The 17,433-nt window shown below is 38.4% G+C and overlaps 1 protein-coding gene across 3 annotated transcripts; it reads right to left on the reverse strand.

Annotated features, from left to right (window-relative positions):
• Nucleotides 1-6,229: 6,229 nt before the first annotated feature.
• On the reverse strand, nt 6,230-16,264 carry LOC122140446 (gastrula zinc finger protein XlCGF52.1-like). Of its 3 annotated transcripts, none has more exons than XM_042744216.1 (3): nt 16,184-16,223; nt 13,554-13,685; nt 6,230-7,795 (listed from the first exon to the last, which is right to left on the reverse strand). In XM_042744216.1, exons 2-3 carry the CDS (start codon nt 13,636-13,638, stop codon nt 6,696-6,698), a joined length of 1,185 nt encoding a protein of 394 aa, XP_042600150.1. In that variant the 5' UTR covers nt 13,639-13,685; nt 16,184-16,223; the 3' UTR covers nt 6,230-6,695. The 3 variants fall into 3 exon arrangements, with proteins under 3 accessions (XP_042600150.1, XP_042600144.1, XP_042600138.1); XM_042744210.1 differs by lacking the exon at nt 16,184-16,223 and adding an exon at nt 16,024-16,157 and having other exon boundaries at nt 6,232-7,795; nt 13,554-13,707; XM_042744204.1 differs by having other exon boundaries at nt 6,234-7,795; nt 13,554-13,707; nt 16,184-16,264.
• Nucleotides 16,265-17,433: the final 1,169 nt, after the last annotated feature.

Below are 17,433 nucleotides of genomic sequence, written 5' to 3' on the forward strand. Positions count from 1 at the left end.
ACAGACGGTACAAAATTATAGGTCCCGTCGATTGTCACAAATGTGCTCCCTTACGCTGTAGCGATTGTGGAGCAGAACGGCATGACCAAGGGGTACATGTCTGCTACATACAGCCCCGGCATTTAAAGGACCCCCTAGCAAAGTATATTTTTTATGACTTCGAAACTCAATTTCGTTTGTGCTATCAGCTTTGACAACGAACGATTTGTGTCGAAAGGTACCAGCTGTGGAACAGCTGATTAACCTCTTCAGACAGCCCCGATACAAAGGTTACAGTTTCATAGCCCATTACGCATCAGATTTGACTCTTTTCACAATCTATAAGTATTTTTTACCAAAGCGGGTCTTACTCTCAATATCATCATGCAGGGGTGTAAATTAATAATCTTCATGCACGACGAAATCGTTTGCTCCAGCGATACGCAGACAGTTATAGTTTGCATCCCAATGGCTCTCTGTCACAAGATGCCTGCAGCTCTAAACCTTACCACTGCTGAAAAAGGATACTTCCCTCATCATTTCAATAGGGAGGAGAAAATACAAGGGGTATATGTGAGGGCCTACCACTGACAAAAAAGAGTTTCACGGTATAAGGGGAACATGTCAGATAAAGACCAGGCAAAGTTCAACGATTGGTATAGCACGGTCGCGGGTAAATTCTTTCGTTTCAGGAAGGAGTTGTACGCGTACGGCGTGAATGACGTCGTCTTATTACGTGAAGCATGCATGAAATACAGAGATGCGTTCATAGATTGTACCGAGCTCGATCCATTCACCTTTACCACTCTTGCGAGCTGTTGTATGGGCGTCTTCAAAACGGCCGACACAAACAGAGCTGGAGAGAGAGCAGAGCTCGTCTGTGTTCCGCACCTGCACAGAGGGGGAATCATAGTAGGACGAGCGCACTTCCTACACACTGCCAGAAAAATATAAACACATTAGAGGACAAGTACTTTACCAAATAGCTCAAATTGTTTGCTAACATCAGGCAAGCAAGGGACATAGACACACTGGTTATATTTTGGGAGAGAAAGAGAAGTGTATCAGCTACGCACAGCGAAGTATGTGTCCTCCTGCCACATTCATGAGGACAAAGAACTAAACACCCTGGGCCATCTTCATAAAGATTCTAGAATCTCTCGAGAAACTCTTAATTAGCTTAAAAAACTTTTAGTAGAGTCTTAGCTGAAGGAGCGATTCGCGACCGATCTGAGAGCAACTCTGAGTAAGGAAAAGACAAAAAATTTCATTTAGCAACGGGGTCAACCACGCCTCCCACTATGTAGGACACAATTTTGAAGACGTGAGGGTTGGTTGCCAAGAAGGAAAAAAAGAGGATTTTAGTATAGGGTCTATTCTTAATCCCTTAACTTGAATTTACATGGCGTAATTTTTACTATTGATCCGTTCTCTCTCTCTCACCACAAACACAAAAATTATATGTGTGTAATAAATCCCTTTTTTTGATTCCATGCTTTTTAATTTCCTATAAGGTATTTGATGGCTTAGAATCATAAAAAAATGTTACACCTCTTTCCAATTACAATGATTGCTGTATTATTTAAGTGGTGGTTGTGAATGTGGTTTTAATGTATCAAACATGGAATCAAAAACCAAGAAAGGGCGGAAAAGCTCCAAGTGGAACAGAGGAACGTGTTTACTGTTAGCACAGTTAGTGTTATGAACACAAGGCCTTCTTAAAGGAAAATTTCGGCCGGGTGTCCACAGCAACGGGACAACAGCAGGACATGGGGGAGTGTATAGCAACAAAACTATTAACGGTTCATTCCCCTGCTGTGCGGCACCAGTGAAAAAGACTGCAGAAAATGCTGGTTGTGTTGCAATCAAAAGCAAGAGAGGAAAATTGCAGATACCGCGTCGGTCATCCGCACTGGTGAGCTGCTAATAACACTTTTTTTAAGAGGCGGGCAAACGTATCCAAAAACAGTATAGGTATACGGTACTATGGTCCACTGTGTTGTTTTCTGGGGGGGGGGGGGGGGGGGGGGGGGGGGGGGTCTACGTTTCTGCTGTTGTAGACCTCGTTCTATTTACAGAAACGGCCCTCGTGCTTCCGACGGTGCAATAAGTCGATGGGGTTCCATCAAGTACGCCGACAACACAGGGATCCCCCGGATATATGCATAATGCAGGTTTGAGCTGCAAGGGGATTGTCCAGTGGAAACAAAAATTAATTGTGGACAACAATAAGAGTGTTCTGAATGTGCTGTAATGGTTTGTGTGAAGCACTCTCACTCTACAGAAGGTTGTGACAGACCCAAATCATCATTGCATTTTCCCAGTTTGCAATTCTCTCGTAATGTAGTGATGACTTGCAGTTCTGGCGCTATGGCATTTCTGGCGCGTGTGTCGGAGATGTTAGCGCGGTCTCTAATAAGTCAGGCACAAACATGATCCCTGCCAATCTAATCTATAGTCTCTATTAACTCCCCTGTCATCCATGGTCTAAAATCACAAAGGTATTCTTTATAAAAAAGTTAAGACGTCAACCACTCCTAACAACAAAAAGGCTCATTCTAACACGCCCCCACACCGCTAGGTCACGATGTGGGAAAAATTTGACATAACACCGCCCAAATGTTCCACGCAAAGACAAGAAGGCAGAACTTTTATTCGCCCGTTGTTGCTGCCATGTTGTGGATGGAGACGCTGGTGTGTTGCGTTGTGAAACCAGAAATACTTTGTTCTCGCTTCTAAAAGAGGAACACAACCTAGAAATCAGGGGTTAAGTTGTATTTATACACTGTTCCAGAACAGGTCACACCCCAAATATTCTGTGAGAAGTAGCCACAATGCCGGTGTCCTGTTTCTATAAAAGTTGGCCAATTCCAACTTGCCAAGGACCGTATGGCAATTCCTGACTCACAGCCTGAAGTTACATTTCATATTTAAAATAATTTGCAACTACTGATTCAAACATGAGTTGTTGAGCAGTATAGGAGATGGCCTTGTGTTCTCCGATCCACAAATCCCAGACAATGGTTTGATGTTTTACGTTATGCAACGCAAAACGTGTAAAAAAAAGACCAGTTATAAGTCATTATAATCAGTATAGTGTTTCCCCACTGGATGCCAAACACTGCATCATTTGTAATGGGTTTTATTGGTGTTGTTCTTGTCCGACGCGGGGAAACGGCATTACGGCCTCTATGAAGCAGTCCTCAAGCCATTCCCGTTTTCATCCACAATATCTTAAAATTGTGCTCCAAAGACCTAGGGTTGGGGTTGGAACGACATGGGGTAAGTGAATTAATGACAAAAATTTTATTTGGGGGGGAGTTCCCCTTTAATTTCACTCTCAAAACGTTATTTCTTACAACACTCAGTGAATATGTCAGAGTTAGCCGATTCCACAGGGACCTGAGAATACAAAAATAGCCGACAATTGGGCAAAAAATGGCTGTTGAAAATTTTGAATAAGGGACGCTATCAACCTCACTGTTTTGGTCATTGATTGTGTGAGTAAGAACCCTTGCCAACACTCGTCAACAGAATTGTTGAAACTCACGGATAGTATTAAGAGCCTGCACAATCCTTAGTGTTAAATTTCCTGGAGAGTGGAACCGTCAATCATCAGTTGAAAATTATAAAAAAATGAAAGCCTGCAGAAAATAAAATAAAAAAAACATACAAAAGAGATGCCCTTCTTGACAATGGGATGACAAAGAATATCCCTGGCGTAATCCACCTTTTGATGTTCCCAGGCATAGATGCAAGTCTATTTTCGAAATATACCTTCCACCTAGGTGTAAATGATTGTATTCCTTCAGACGATATCCTAGTTGGAGTTATGTTTAAAAAACTGTCCCGTCTATTCCAAGCTCTATCATTGCAGTCAGCGGGTGTTACAGTCCACAAGTCGTCAAATAAATCATGCGCCATTCACACTAAAAAACGTGCCGCACCATGGCTCTTACACAAATTAATACAAAAGCGTCCATTCAAAAAAACTGTAAAAACAACTCGTGCTCATTTATAAATAGACTAAAAAGCAACAGTCAAGACAATGCTTGAGCTCTTTGATGTTTGAGTATGCAAGATTTTTTTCAAGCTCTTCACTCTTTGGAAACTGTAGTCATAGTTTATTAACAATAAAAGGGGCATACCTCAGGGTTCAATATTAGGCCTGTTGCTTTTAGTCTGTTCATAAATGAGCTCTGAGTTGTTGCCCAGATGTTGATTGCAAATTTTATGCTGATGATATGGTAATTTACACATTTGCTAAACACTAGCCAAAAGTTGCCAGTGTGATTTTAAGTGCTCAAATGGAGATGAAAATCCCTGTGTGCTCCAGGAAAATAACCTCACGTTGACATGCATCGCATTTTTTTTTGTTTATTTGCTTCTCTAATAAAAAAAGATAACATCAACAACAATATGCTTAGTTGTATGAATTTTATAAATCTATCGTAGTATAAAATTTTCAAATGCTTACACCCATAACTCCTGGCACCACCTGTCCTTATGTAATACTAGATAAAGAAATCCGATAGTAATAGTAGAAAGCACCAGGGAGATGCAATAGGTGGTAATTGTTGGACGCGCTGATTATCGTAGAAACTTCACATAGGACAAAGAGCTTTTTCTGTAAATGGCTCCCAAACTCTGGAAACATGTTAGCAATTCATATCTTTCAGTCCCACGTGACCAGCTCGAGAGACCTGGAGGGTGAAACATCTATGAAGTCGTTCTGAAACTGCAGGACACAGTCTGTCTATTTTTTTCCATCTGTTTCAACGGATTGGACAGGACAAATCGAGGCCATCACTCACAAATTCCCCCTTGGATGTTGTAAAGGGTCATAGGACCTTCAATGCAGTAAATAAATTAATACATAAAACAGGGACAGAAACTAATACTGATTAGCTTATTAGCTGAATTTCACAACAAATACATCAAATCTTAATTAATTTTTGTCACATATACTAAAGCACTTTACAGTAAGCATGGAATTTTGAGGCTAGACTGCTGGAAAGATACTGTCTAATAAATTCTGTCATTTCTCACCCTCATGTCATTCCAAACTTTTTTTTCTGTTGAAAACAAAAGAAGATTTTGTAGAATGTTACCAAACCATTTTTGGTTACCCTTGATTTCTACTGTTTGGACAAAAATTTCTTGAATTTCTCAAATTATGTTCCACAAAAGAAAGAAATTCATACAGGTTTGGAATGGCATAATGTTGAGTAAATTACATGATTTTTTATTTTTTGGTGGAATCTCCCCTTTAAGAACTTTTTCATTATTGTAAATAATAAACACCTAATTCCATATAAGACACTGCTATTGATCTCTAACTCAGGCCATTATTGAATTAACATTTGACTTGCAGTTTAAAATTCATTAGAACTAAAATCTAAAAACAAATTAGTTCTTTGCTTTCTTAAGAATCCAGAGTTTAGCTGGCCACGTTAGTAGGAAGGTGGTCACGAAGTAAACCCATAGTCCTCATTACCACGGTTATATGGTTTTTAAATAAGTAATAATAAACTATAAAATGTGTTGTTAAAATACTAAACATGAAGCTGAAACTACAAAACCCCCTTCTATAAAATTTAAATATTCCCCAATATATAATAACAGTAACATTTATAATAAATACATTTCTGCCAATACATAGGCTATTTGTACAGTGTTAATAACTTCAAGTTAAATTACTATGCTGCTGAATCGACAAGCCTTATTGGCGTTTTCCTATACCTCATTGTCGTGGCTGTTTTCAGCCAGCATCACTACAGAACATTTAATGTTCTCATATCACACGACTGTATAACAATTCTGTGTCACATCTGAATGTATCAAGCGACTTGTGCTGTTTATCACTTATAAATCTTGGCAGAAGTGAGGCCCACCTTCGTCAGCGCTGTGTGGGAGACTGATCCCGCTCTGCTTTGATGCAACGGGCTGCTTCACACTTTTGGAGTAGGCTGTTTGTTTTATGCCGTTTCGCATGTGCTGTAATTTAAAAACAGCAACTAATATCGGGGAGGTCTCCCTCGTTTGGTGATTGACCCAGGGCCCACTAATTGAATGTAATGTCCCAGTGCTCCTGGCCCTTTGCACTCTCACCCCAAGCTCTAACACAGCCCTCTCCCAGCAAAGGGGGCGGGGAGCTCATTTGCATTTAAACGTATAAACACAAAAACTGCACTTTTTTTCCCCACCCAAAAAGAGGCAGATACAGTATGGTACAAATAATCTGTGGGGTATTTTGAGCGGAAACTTCACAGATGCATTCTGGGGACACTTAAGACTCATGATACAGCTTTGAAAAATAGATTCCCTTTAATACATTAATATGTTTACATTAATATAATACAATTCCATATATTCCACATTTCTGCCACAATACAATGGTGCGGTTATTGTGACTACAGTAAATCCATGGGGAAGCCTTCTAACTGGATCGTTAATGGCACTGTTTCTCTCCCGATGAAAATGTCAGTGCAGTTTTTAAACTAAATCAATGAACAATTTGTTCAAACACTTCATTTTCGTTGTAGCTGATCAAGAACTTTCCGCAAGTAAACTGCTGTTTGAACCAAGCACAAGCGGATAAACATTCCATCTGGCTCAAATGAGTTGTGCTTTAGTTCGGCTTTTGGCTCATAAACCTTATATTGAACACAAATTTTCGTTTTCTAAAGAAAATTTATATTGTGATAATTATCGTTTTATTGCCAGCCCCTAGTGTGAGTTCTCATGTGCCTTTTAAGGTTTCCTTTATGATTGAAACTTTTTCCACATTGTTGGCAGGTGAAGGGATTCTCTCCATTGTGTATTCTCATGTGCACTGTCAGGTTTCCATGTTGGATGAAACTTTTTCCACACTGAGGGCATGGGTAAGGCTTTTCTCCAGTGTGAATTCTAATGTGCCTTTCAAGACCTATTTTACGTGTGAAGCTTTTTCTACACATCTGGCAGGAAAAAGGCTTCTCCCCAGTGTGAATTCTCATGTGCCTTTTAAGGGTTCCTTGTAGAGTAAAACTATTTCCACACTGTTGGCAGGTGAAAGGCTTTATTCCAGTATGAATTCTCATGTGGACTGTAAGGTTTCTATGTCGAATGAAACTTTTTTCACACTGGGAGCATGTGTAAGGCTTTTCTCCAGTGTGAATTCTATTGTGCTTTTCAAGACCTATTTTACGTGTGAAGCTTTTTCTACACGGTTGGCAGGAAAAAGGCTTCTCCCCAGTGTGAATTCTCATGTGCCTTTTAAGGGTTCCTTCTTGAGTGTAACTATTTCCACACTGTTGGCAGGTGAAAGGCTTTTTTCCCGTATGAATTCTCATGTGGACTGTAAGGTTTCTATGTTGACTGAAACTTTTTCCACACTGAGGGCATGTGTGAGAATTCTCTCCAGTGTGAACTCTCCTGTGAACAGTTAGGTTTTCACGTTGAGCAAAACTCTCTCCACCCTTTTGGCATGTGTAAAGCTTTTCTCCAGTGTGAATTCTCACATGCCTGGTAAAGCTTCCTTTACGAGCGAAATTTTTTCCACACTGAGGGCATGTGTAAGGCTGTTCACCAGTGTGAATCCTCATGTGCCTTTTAAGACCTAGTTTACGAGTAAAACTTTTTCCACACTGTTGGCAGGTGAAAGGGTTTTTTCCAGTGTGAATTCTCATGTGGAAGTTTCCTTGTTGACTGAAACTCTTTCTAAAACGAAAACTAGCAAAATAACTTCTAGTTCCTGTCTTTTGAAGATTCCCACATTGATCTTCCTCTTCAATTTCATTAAGTACTTCTTTCTCCTCTTTCTGTGCCATTAGGTCTAAGGTGAAAAAACAAACAAATAAAAGTTATCAGCAGTTCAATGGCACAAGACAACATGTATCAATACGTTTAGCGTATGTTTGTAACTATACACCGCTTTCAACTAAAAACAAAACTTATGATGATTTCTTTAAGTAGGGATAACTGCAGGCTGGAGCAATGGGCATGGTGAAAGGTTCAGGTGTGCTGAAAGGTAGGGAGTGGAGAAATGTCTTTACGATTGGTCGACAAAACTGTCACGGTGTGGGGGTAGGGTCGGTTGTACCGATTCACCTTTCGGCATGCCCATAGCTGAAGGCTGCAGCTACCCCTGTCTCTGAATTTTGGCTATTCATATACACAACAACCTGATTTTGCCGGCCTGAAAACACAAGCTTTTGAAAAACGTGTTTCTTTGAGAATAAAGGCCTCTAGTGCTCCAGTAGACGATAACTTTGAATATGCTTTAATGGCCTGGAGGATCTCAGACCAGTTTCAGAGAGAATCAGATTGGCCAAGAAGAATGCAACAGTTTATATAGAATAGGTACATGAGGTCTGTCCACATGAGGTGACCCACTCCATGTCAAATAAAAGCACTTTAATTAGGATCCTCATATGACATTCTTCAAAAATATCATTAATTTCTGTAGAGCTTAACATTTTAAAGTGGAAGTGAAGCAGTCAGTCAAGTTTACATTTAGTAAACTGATTTTCACTTACAAACATAATTAATGTAATCATTTAAAAAAAAAAAAAAAAAGTTTGTAATATCTTCTGAAGCAAGGGAACCGCCATCTTTCAGGACCACAGCGTGTGACGTCACAGGATTTATTTGCTCTGTTGGCCGGTGAAGTAATACAAGCATTTCTGAACACACTTGTTTTTGAAATGGAGAAAGATTAACCTAGGAAGGACTGTTGAGCCCATAATAAGTCCAATTGCTTATATAGAGAGAGGATACTCGTCAAAACAGCCATTCTGACATAATTTTGTGTGCATTTGCTCAAGAAAACAAGAAAGAGAACTCAATTTTGTACTTGCATGCTGCCTGAGCTGCTGGTTTTTGATTGTGCACAGAAACAATCTATCACAGTGCATGAGTACCGCATTAAAATCTCTTTCACACTGTCTCATGCTTGAATGGCTTAAAACACTTTAATGTTTAAACTAACAAGACTTAAAACGTGAGAATTATAAACTTTCTTTAGGATGAAGCACTGGTCCGATTATTCAGATAGGTGATTAGATTTAGCGTCCTGTTAACAGCAAGTAAGCATATTGTATACGCAGGTGAACATAAAATATCTTACATACCACTACTTGCTTCTGGTGATCTGGATGAAACGCTTTAAAGCAGGGGTTACCAAACTTGCAGAGTTTAGCTCCAACTTTCCTCAACACACCTGTCTGTATGTTTCAAGTACCTAATAAGACCTTGATTAGCTGGTTCAGGTGTGTTTGATTAGGGTTGGAGCTAAATTCTGCAGGAAACCGGCCCTCCAGGACCTAGTTTGGTGACCCCTGCTTTAAAGCTTAAGTGTATGGAATACCATAGAAAATTTTAACACAGCCATATCTCCCAAACGGCGCGGCGGATCCGCACCAAATTTGGTGGATCTTTTCAGCTCGAGGAGCCCTCTCGAACTCTGAATCAAGTGTACATCTTGAGGCCCCCTTTAGAATGAGACCAGCCCTGCGTCGAGTCCAGGAGTTACGGGTGGACAAAGTCGCAGCCGGGTGCCAACCGATCTGGCGATCCCGGTGTGTGGTGTTCGATAGGGGGCTTCGAGCTGAAGGGATCCCCCGAATTAGGTGGAGATCCACTGCCCTGTTCGCGAGATAGTGACACCAGCCAACTCTTTCACTTCAGGAAGGAGGTCTCTTGTTCAGGCAGCAGCTTTCAAGCGGTGTCTTAATTGTAAGTTACAAACTAATTTGTGGCTTGAGTCTGTTGAATGGCGAGTTAGTGCTACGTTGGTGAGATGCAATGCTATTAAGAAGCGGTTCTTAATCCTGTTCCTCACGACCCCCCGCTCTGCAGATTTTGTTTCTCTTATCACTTCAATGGTTTGTTCTATTCGACCGTAAGTGAACATCACAGGATATTCTGCCATGATTAAAGTTCAAAGGAAGCATACACATTACATTCAATGCCATCTGAACCATGGTACGCAGCAAACAAGCAGACCGAGACTAAAAAGATGGGTCTCGGTCCACTTCCAAACGAACTCGAATGAAACATGAATGCAACACAGACCAAATACTTCTAAATGAACCAAAAACAGGAAGTAATGACAAGATGCCATGCTATGCGACATGATTGGACGACACGGTGTAACCAAAACAAAGTGAGTAGAGGGCAAACGTGGAGCAACGATAAGGGTAAAAGTGCCCTTTTATGAGCTCCTTGTGAGTTTGCAGGTGGTGAAAATAAAATTATATGTACACGCAAGAATGAATGCGCTTAGTCCAGCCGATGGCATTAGGTGTGTTTGACTTAAAGTGGCACTGAGTTAGAGACCTGCAATCCCGCGGGAGTACCGTGGGACAACTCTTGATGGGCGAGTGCGGGTGGGAAGAGATTTGTATGTGTGCGGGATGCGGGAGAATAAAATGATTCGCAGGACTCCCGCAAAATAGAAATTATCTAAACATAAAGTTGTTATTTATCTGTTGCACAAAAGCAAAAAGAACAACTAATATTAACATTAAAATGATTGACATACGCAAGCTAGGCATAGTTTCTATTTATAACACGTGTTCAAAGGGTTGCGCAATGTAGCCAATCACAGACTCAGCTGTTGATTTCTGGAACACAATGGCCAGTCAGAGGTGATTAAGTTAGAATCTACTCACCACAGTGTTGAAATTGCGTGCTCACGAATCCTCTCATTTTAACACACGATGTGTAGACACTGTGAAAGATTCATTGTGCATATATTTATTGTGCTTTTAGTGATAATAAAGGAAGCGCGCTGCTCGCATTCATCCATGCCAAACCATGCACGCAGCAGCCCATGCTTGCTTTTCTGTTAAAAATAACAGTGGTTTGTGAATGTTGAAGCTTAGCCTAAATAACTAATATTTTATCGGGAGTGTTTATGCTGGGATGTTGTTGAACCATTTCATGTAAATTTTCGATGTAGGCCTACTGAAAAAAAATCTATATAGATTACATTTATGCGGGACTTTTGCGGGTGGGAGTGGGATAAAACATTAATGTCGTGGGCGGCAGCGGCACCAGATAAGATATATTTCTGTGGGAGCGGGACTGAAAAATCTAACCCACGCAGGTCTCTACACTGAGTAGACCAACCGGTTAATTGGTGCTTTGATATCATACACCTGCTTTAAGTCTATCGCACCTTTTCTTTGGGGTGTTCGGTGAGTTCCGTCATGATACACATGTCATTCAAGCTGGCCAATCAGGTTGTGAATATATCACTATGCCTTAAGTTTCCGTGTCTTTAGGTTCGCTGTCAAAAATGCCAGTGTGAGTGCTAAGCAGACCAGGACCAATTGTATCATTTTCCTTTTTGGTCCGGACCAAATAAACCGAACTACAAGTGTGAACACACCCTAAGACCCTGCATTAAAGGGGTGCTATTTTGCTTTTTCACTTTTTCAACTTTAGTTAGTCTGTAATGTTGCTGTTTGAACATACAAAAGATCTGCAAAGTTACAAAGCTCAAAGTCCACTTCAATGAATTGGACTACAACGCATATTTTCCGGGATTTGTGATATCACAAATATCGACGAATGGGATGACACCTGGTTAAGCTGCACAAGAGAAGGCAACGAGTGTTATCACTATGTCAGAGACAAGCTAGCTTTCCCAAGGCAGACGAACTTACAGTTAGGGCTGGGAGATATATCGAACAATATGATCATGCGTATCTAGTCAGTAAAGCCGGTTCCCTGATTAGCTCTAAATCGCAATCACCTGCTTTCAAATGGAGCGGCATTTAATAGACATAGCCGTAGATCACTGAAAAGGTACGCAATATCGTGTTCATTATCCCAAATGAATCGCCTTCGATAATGAACGCGATATTGCGTACCTTGTCAGTGAACTACGGCTGCGTCTATTAAATGCCGCTCCATTTGAAAGCAGGTGATGGCGATTTAGTGCTAATCAGGGAATCGGCTTTACTGACTAGATACGCATGATCATATCATTCGATATATCTCCCAGCCCTACTTACAGGGGTTACAATCATCCGGGTTTGAATCGCGCTCAAATTGATTTGATTTTGACGCAATATTTACACTTAAGTTCACAGCAGGCGGCTATGGTAAGGGACGTGACATTTCCTGACCAGGCACCGAGTGGAGCCAATCACAACACACACTGGCCCAGCTAACCAATCACAGCACATCTCGTATTTCAGAAGGCGGGCCTTCATTTGATGCAGGAAATATTTGAGCCGTTCGTGCCAGACTGGGGAGAGAGGTGTTGTAATAATGTAAAATATGTGTTTTTCGAACAACCTAGTATGAGATCCTGTTCTAGTACACCCACAAAACAAAATCAAGACTTTGTAAAAAAGCATAATAGGACCCCTTTAAAGGTTCACATTTTAAGTTTACAATTGCAACATACAATGTCATAACATTTGCTTAATATCAAAAAAGTAATGTACCATGACTTAAAAATAAAGTGCTTGCATGATTTCTAAAGTAAACAAAATTTTAAAACAATAAAATAAATACATATGTTAAACATTCTCAGAACCTTTCCACTTGGATTTAACAGTTTTTTCAGTTTGTATTTATGTTCCCTGTTGAAGTAGCCAAGACCGCACCGCCAGCACCGCCCTAACTGCACCACAAGAGAAGGCTGCAGCCACGCAGCGACCCTACCCCCAGCTGCACGAAGGCTCTTCAGGAACTGGAACAATTCTTTTATCCTCCATTACTAGCAGCGAAACTATATTAACATGTGCCCTAATGCTAGTATTTCCTGTCACTGTATAAGTTCAGAGATGAAGACATCTATCTAGAGGTCGGGACATCAACTCAAAACAAAACAACTGCCATGAATCTTTTTGTCATTAATTTTTTTTATATTATTTCTATATTCTATATTCTGTTTTCGAGAATCAATACAGTATCGCCAAACAAAATATTGCGATACTCGCGTGTATTGATATTTTCTTACACCCCTATTGTTGAATACCCAGCCTCCATTACTTATCTTTGTCACTCCACTATAAGTGTTTCACCACCACATTTGAGTGATTATTGCAAAAACTGTTTGTGTGTATATATATTCTGTTTATGTACTGCATTCTATATATAGGCTAGTACCAGTCAAAAGTTTGGACACACGAATAGGAAAGTGTTCAAACTTTTGACTGGTACTGTACTATAATATACACACAAAGAATATCAGCCAATATATCGATATCTGCCTTTTTTACTCCCTAATATCAGTATCGGCCCTCAAAAAAAAAACATATCCGTCAAGTTCTAGTGAAAACCAAACACATTTGTGTGTTAAAATCACATCTCTGTTCAAAAAGTAAAGAAATGCTTATATTACTTCACTGGCCAACAGAGCAAACAAACCCTGTGATGTCACACGCTGTGGTATTGAAAGATGCCGGTGCCCTTGATCCAAAAGCTATAACAAAACATCCTTTTTGCTTTAAAATGGTTGCATTAATCGTGTTTGTTATATCTTTTTTTTTAATTAAAATGGAAATCGGTTTACTAAATGTAAACTTCACAATGATCAAATATGTGAGTTCGGCTTTGAGAATGAAACCAACCTGTTTGTGTCTCAGTATCTTCATGTTTGACTCTGAATGATTCTTCAATCTTCATGTCTTCACTCTCCTCTTTAATAAACACCATCTTTATAATAGTGTGTCACGTGGATCTCTGCTGCTTCACCAGTTTGTCTGTGTGTTTGGACACTTTATCCTGTTTAAAGGGTTAATTCACCCAAAAATGAAAATTTGTCAATAAATTACTCACCCTCAAGTCATCCTAGATGTACAGTACAGGTCAAAAGTTTGGAAACATTACTATTTTTAATGTTTTTGAAAGAAGTTTCTTCTGCTCATCAAGCCTGCATTTATTTGATCAAAAATACAGAAAAACAGTAATATTGTGAAATATTATTACAACTTAAAATAATGGTTTTCTATTTGAATATACACAAAAAAAAAAAAAATGTATTCCTGTGATGCAAAGCTGAATTTTCAGCATCATTACTCCAGCCTTCAGTGTCACATGTAACATCCAGTCTATCACATGATCATTTAGAAATCATTCTAATATTCTGATTTATTATGAGTGTTGGAAACAGTTCTGCTGTCTCTTATATATTTGATGAATAAAAGGTTAAAAAGAACTGCATTTATTCAAAAAAAAAATTCTAATAATATATATTCTAATAATATATTTTCTTTACTATCACTTTTTATCAATTTAACACATCCTTGCTGAATACAATTATTGATTTTATTTTAAAAAACGAAAGAAAAAAAATACTGACCCCAAATTACTGACCAGTAGTGTATATTGTTACAAAGTATTTATTATTTATTATTTATTAAGATATTTTTATTCATCAAAGTATCCTAAAAAAGTATCACATGTTCTGAAAAAATATTAAGCAGCAGAACTGTTTCCAACTTTGATAATGAATCATCATATTAGAATGATTTCTAAAGGATCATGTGATAATGATCCTAAAAATTCAGCTTTGCATCACAGAAATAAATGAATAATTTAAAGTATAATAAATTTAAAAACAATTATTTTAAATTGTAATAATATATCACAATATTACATTTTTTTCCTATATTTTTGATCAAATAAATGCAGGATTGATGAGCAGAAGAAACTTCTTTCAAAAACATTAAAAATAGTAATGTTTCCAAACTTTTGACCTGTACTGTATATGAACTTCTTTTTTCAGACAAATCCATTCGGAGATATATGAAAAAATGTCTTTGATCTTTCAAGCTGTTTAATGCCATTCGGCGGGTGTTACATGCATCAGTCCAAAAGAATTTAAATAAAAAGCACCCATCCATAAAAAAATTTAAAAAAAAAAGTGTCTCACACGGCTCCGGGGGGTGAACAAATGCCTCCTGTAGCAAACTGATGCAATTTTGTAAGTAAAATATCCATATTCAACACATAATAATCACTGTAATGTAGCTTGCGCTCACTGTTTTAAATGGAAGCAGCTCCGGGCTGATGACGTATAAGGTCAGCTTTAAGCAAGCGCCGCTCAGAAGTGACAGCGGAGAGATCAAAACAAAACAACGGTCACTAATTAGAAGTATAAAAAAAGGATTTGTAAAGAAGAATATTAGGATTTCGATATAAGCCAAGAGGAGACTGGTTTTCCTTTGCTAAAGTAAGGAAACTTTGCTTCATTTGATCCTGTAAACGAACGCTGGTTTTCACGAGACTGACCGGCGCATGCGCAACACTGACCTCATGCGTCATCCGCCCAGAGCTGCTTCTGTGTACAACTGTTGGTGCAAGCTACATTGAAGTGATTATTACATTTTGAATATGGATATTTTTCTTACAAAAACGCATTGATTCATTACAGGAGGCCTTTGTTCACCCCCCGGAGCCGTGTGAGACACTTTTTTATGGATCTGCTTTTTATTTAACTTCTTTTGGACTGATGCATGTAACACCCACTGAGTGGCATTCAACAGCTTGAAAGATCAAAGACAGTTTTTCATATAACTCCAACTGGATTCGTATGAAAGAAAGTCATATACACCTAGTATGACTTGAGGGCGAGTAATTTGTGGGCTAATTTTCATTTTTTGGTGAACTAAGCCTTTAAGAAGAGAATAATTAACAGAAAGAAATATAAATACAAACTAAATCTCTGGGTGCGTTTCAATCAGCTCCCTAGTTCAGTTACCTACTTCACTACAGATTATTAAAAGAACACAATTTATACTTAAAGTTAACATTTAGGTCTTTATGGTTTATATTTAGTATTTCAAAATTGTAGACCACATTTAATCGATTAGACAGTCAATCGAGCGCTTTGAATCAATAAATAATTTTGCTTATAATTTATCAAGCGACTCGGAGTTTCGAAAAGCTCAGTTTCTCTCATCACTTTACATATCTGTATATTATATCTTCAGACTGACATCAGACAACGGTCTGAGAGGCTAAGACTACTGTCCAGTGGCCGAATCCGCGTTTACCGTGAACTGATTTAACTTATATAGGGAGCGAAGTGAGACGCACCTTTTCTGTTACTCCTGTTGATGTTCTTTAATCACATAAATAACGTGCATTACAGTTAGATCGATTATATTCATTTACTTTTAAACCTCGTGTTAAAAAAAATAAAATAAAATCGACTATTGAATCGATTAAAACACTGTAAATGATCAAAAACACAAACCTTTCTTCTGCCGAATTACTGACACTGGAGCGCGGCGCACCCTTGTGACGTCACATTGTCCGCCCAAAATAAAAGTCCTGTAGCGCATATACAGTGCGTGTAATTGGATAGATTGTTACATACAAAAAACTTGATAAATAATCATTTTAAAAAAGTAATGCAGTGGTGAAATATATACTGAATATACTGTTCAATGTACTGTAAATAAACAATAAATGATTAATATGTGAATATTAATGTTTATTTTCTTCTAATATTTAACAATTGACTACAACCAATCACATTACAGTATAATTAAGAGTGATCAATTTTAACATCTATTAGACTTATTTCAACTTCTAATTTAAGTGAATTTAAAACAGTCTTCACATAAACCCATTTTAATAAATGTCATATTTACTTAGTAAGGGACTTAGTAAGTAGGAAATATACATCAATTGAATAAAGTTATCAAACATTTAATTCAAAATAAATATCTAATAAAAAGAATGTATGAATATATGTTGGCCAAATAGTCCCTTGAGGGCTAAGACACTTGTTAATTTCCCTAAATTAATGAAATATAAACTGTTATAACCATGTATACAGTCGTGGCCAAAAGTTTTGAGAATTACATAAATATTAGTTTTCAAAAAGTTTGCTGCTAAACTGCTTTTAGATCTTTGTTTCAGTTGTTTCTCTGTGATGTACTGAAATATAATTACAAGCACTTCATACGTTTCAAAGGCTTTTATCGACAATTACATGACATTTATGCAAAGAGTCAGTATTTGCAGTGTTGGCCCTTCTTTTTCAGGACCTCTGCAATTCGACTGGGCATGCTCTCAATCAACTTCTGGGCCAAATCCTGACTGATAGCAACCCATTCTTTCATAATAACTTCTTGGAGTTTGTCAGAATTAGTGGGTTTTTGTTTGTCCACCCGCCTCTTGAGGATTGACCACAAGTTCTCAATGGGATTAAGATCTGGGGAGTTTCAGCCTGACAATGATCTCCAGCCTTGTGCTCGTCAACATTCTCACCTGAGTTAACAAGATAATTACTGAAATGATCTCAGCAGGTCCTTTAATGACAGCAATGAAATGCAGTGGAAAGGTTTTTTTGGGATTAAGTTAATTTTCATGGCAAAGAAGGACTATGCAATTCATCTGATCACTCTTCATAACATTCTGGAGTATATGCAAATTGCTATTATAAAAACTTAAGCAGCAACTTTTCCAATTTCCAATATTTATGTAATTCTCAAAACT

This window comes from Cyprinus carpio, chromosome A4 (genome assembly GCF_018340385.1).
Source record: "Cyprinus carpio isolate SPL01 chromosome A4, ASM1834038v1, whole genome shotgun sequence".
In the NCBI taxonomy this organism is placed as follows: domain Eukaryota; kingdom Metazoa; phylum Chordata; class Actinopteri; order Cypriniformes; family Cyprinidae; genus Cyprinus; species Cyprinus carpio.